Below are 3,008 nucleotides of genomic sequence, written 5' to 3'. Positions count from 1 at the left end.
ATGAAATACAAATAGCTCATAACTAGGAGCAAATAAATCTACAGACATCAACTATAGTCAGCCATATCATGCTCCTTGCAAAGAATTCTGTTATAAGCAGGTTTATGAATTTCCATAAAGAGACTAGACAAGCAGTTGAGTGGTTCTACCATGTAAACAGTGCAACATTAAAATCACATGATGTATCATATATTCATATTATTTCACAAAAATAAAAGAACTGAAGACAAATATTACTATGCTTTCCCGGAGAGAGAAAAATAGGATTAAATTGAAACCTTAGATCAACTATAACAGATGCTACACGCTATTTATTTTCTTTAGCTACTGTAAGACTAGACAAATCTGGCTTGTTTTCAGCTTAGAAACAATACAAATATCAATAAGCAAGTAAGACAACATTTGAACAAAGCACTCCGTTCTCTTCTATGGTAAACTATCTACTGATGTACTCTTTCTTTCTGTCCTCACTACTACACACAAGTAATGAAACAGAACAACTAAACAAGTAGTTCTGCATTTTAAGAAATCAATAGAGAATATTGTTAGTAACTACATAATTATTTTGTAGGTGGAGTCTGCCAAAATACTGTGAACATACTACTACCTCCTGTCACATTCATTTGACCTTCAGGTAGAGCTTACAAGCAAGGTTGTTACAATATAGTTAGAATGTCTCACGCCACCGATCGGAGTTGGGAGAGAGAGAGAGAGAGAGGAGAAAAGCTCGTCGGAACCCTAGATCTAGGAGGAGGAGGGCCTACCTCGTCGGGGGTCACCGCGCCGCTGCCATGCCGGGGTTGCCGCACCAGGGGACGTCTGTGCCACCGCTGCCGCGCCTGGGGTCGCTGTGCCGGGCCACCATGCTGAGTGCATCCCGCCACCATCCATGGCACGGTGGGCATGGTGGGGCGCAAGGAGGAGCGCGGTGGGGCACGGGGAGGAGCACTATGGGGCGTGGTGGGAGGCGACGGGGCCGGATCCAAAGGGGAGGGGCGGCGCGGCGGCCGGATCCGGGGAAATCCGAGAGGAAGGGAGGGAGGCGGCGGCGCCGGATCTGGTCCGAGGAGAGAGAGGGGGCGGTAGGGAAGGAGAGGGAGGGGGCGGCCTGATCCGGGGAGTGAGAGGGGGCAACGGGGAAGGAGAGGGAGGGGCCGACCACCGGGGAAGAGAGGGTGACGTCGGGGAAGGAGAGGGAGGGAGGGAGGCAGCGGGGAAGGAGAGGGAGGGGCCGGCCGGATCCAGGGAGAGAGAGGGGGCAGCGGGGAAGGAGAGGGAGGGGCTGGCCACCAGGGAAGAGAGGGCGACACCGGGGAAGGAGAGAGAGAGGGGCCGGCCCCCGGTGGGGCGCAGGGAGGAGCGCGGTGGGATCCGGGGAGGGAGCGAGCTAGGGCTGGAGGGAGGAGAGGGAGGGAACGGGTGGGAGCTGGGGCGTGACTGGGGTGGCACCTCTTTCTCTAGATTTGGGATTTGGAAGAGAAGGGTCTAGGGTTTCTGTAAGTGGGCACGCGAGCTCAATGTAAGTGGGCGCGTGAGCAAGGTGGGGCCCTTTTTTTAGTGATAGACGGATTGATACTATAACTGTTTTCAGCGATAGATCGTTCGACATTAAAGATGATTAACTATAGTGATAGACAGTTAATCTCTAAATGGAGAATTAGCATCAGATTGTCTGTGAGTTATCTTTAGCGTCAGATCATCCATCGATACAAAAAGTTTTAGCGTCAGATGTCTGATGGTGATATGGTGTTATGGTGTAGTGGATTTAGAAATACATTAGATGGATGTAAATACAGCATTCCTCAACGGGGATTTATATAAAAACGTTTACATGGCATAACCCAAGAGGTTTTGTCGTGGAAGAAAAGAATAAAAGGGATGTCGCCTATAGAAATCCATTTATGGGTTAAAAGTAAGTCTCTAAACAGTAGTATTTGAAGTTAATGAAACAATAAGAAAGTTTGGGTTTTAAAGAAAATGAGAAGGACAATAGCGTTTATACAAAGTTCAAGAATGGGAAATTCATTTTTCACATCCCGTGAATAGATGACATTCTACTCACTAGTAGTAATGTTAATCGGTCATTCGAGAAGAAGTTTTGTCCTCAAGTTTCAATGTGAATGATCTTGGTGAAGCGTCATTGGTTTTAGAAATCGAAATTCATCGAGATAGAAGAAAATGAGGTATTTGGACTATCTCAAAGGTATACTTAGAAAAGATCCTAAACAAATAAAGTATGCATGCAAGTAAACCTACGCCTGCTCCTATAGTCAAGGGTAATAGATAACAAAACATTCAGTGTTCTAGGAACTGATATGAGATTGATCGAATGAATATGGTTCCATATGCTTCAGCTGTTGGAAGCTTGATGATTGTACAAGTCCAAGTAAGAACTTACCCTGACGTAGTTTACGTATCCGGGATATTTTGGTAGAAGTCCAGTCCATATATAGATCACTGGAATGAAGATGAGAATGTCTTGCAATTTTACAAAGTATCATAGGCCTCATGCTGAGTAAGAAAGAACAAGTACTCTCAAAAGGTTGAGGGTAGAAATGTCAAGTCTTGACGAGATATGTAGTGAAATCCACAGCAGTTGCTAACACTCACAGTTGGAGTATTATTGTGAAAAAACTCAAAAAAAAAAAACAATTGTGGTGTCATCAGTGATGCATACCATAGTATAGCTTGACATGTGACTTAAGGAACAAGCAAAAGGAGGTTAAAGGAATTAGTACCCGGATTTAACAATGGTAATCAACAGCAATAACTATTTAAAGTAGTTAACTCCTAAGACAATAGGTCAAGTGTGCTGCCAAACACATTGACACTAATTTATATGTTGTAAAGGAGAAATCCAGAATCATTTTGAAAGCATTGAGCATATAAGTACCGAGTAAGTACTTGCGGATCCACTTACCAAAGGTTTACCACCCAGTGCATTCAAAGAACACGCAGTCGATATGGGTTTACGGGAAAGCCTATGATTTCTGGATACTAAGGGCCTA

At 44.8% G+C, this 3,008-nt stretch overlaps 1 protein-coding gene across 1 annotated transcript; it reads left to right on the top strand.

Moving 5' to 3' along the window:
• Window positions 1-889: 889 nt before the first annotated feature.
• On the top strand, window positions 890-1,489 carry LOC136534019 (uncharacterized). Its single transcript, XM_066526517.1, has one exon. It carries the CDS (start codon window positions 890-892, stop codon window positions 1,487-1,489), a length of 600 nt encoding a protein of 199 aa, XP_066382614.1.
• The last annotated feature ends 1,519 nt before the right edge of the window (window positions 1,490-3,008 follow it).

Source organism: Miscanthus floridulus, unplaced genomic scaffold, assembly GCF_019320115.1.
Source record: "Miscanthus floridulus cultivar M001 unplaced genomic scaffold, ASM1932011v1 os_1419_1_2, whole genome shotgun sequence".
NCBI lineage: Eukaryota > Viridiplantae > Streptophyta > Magnoliopsida > Poales > Poaceae > Miscanthus > Miscanthus floridulus.
This window is presented reverse-complemented; position numbering and strand designations above follow the sequence as displayed.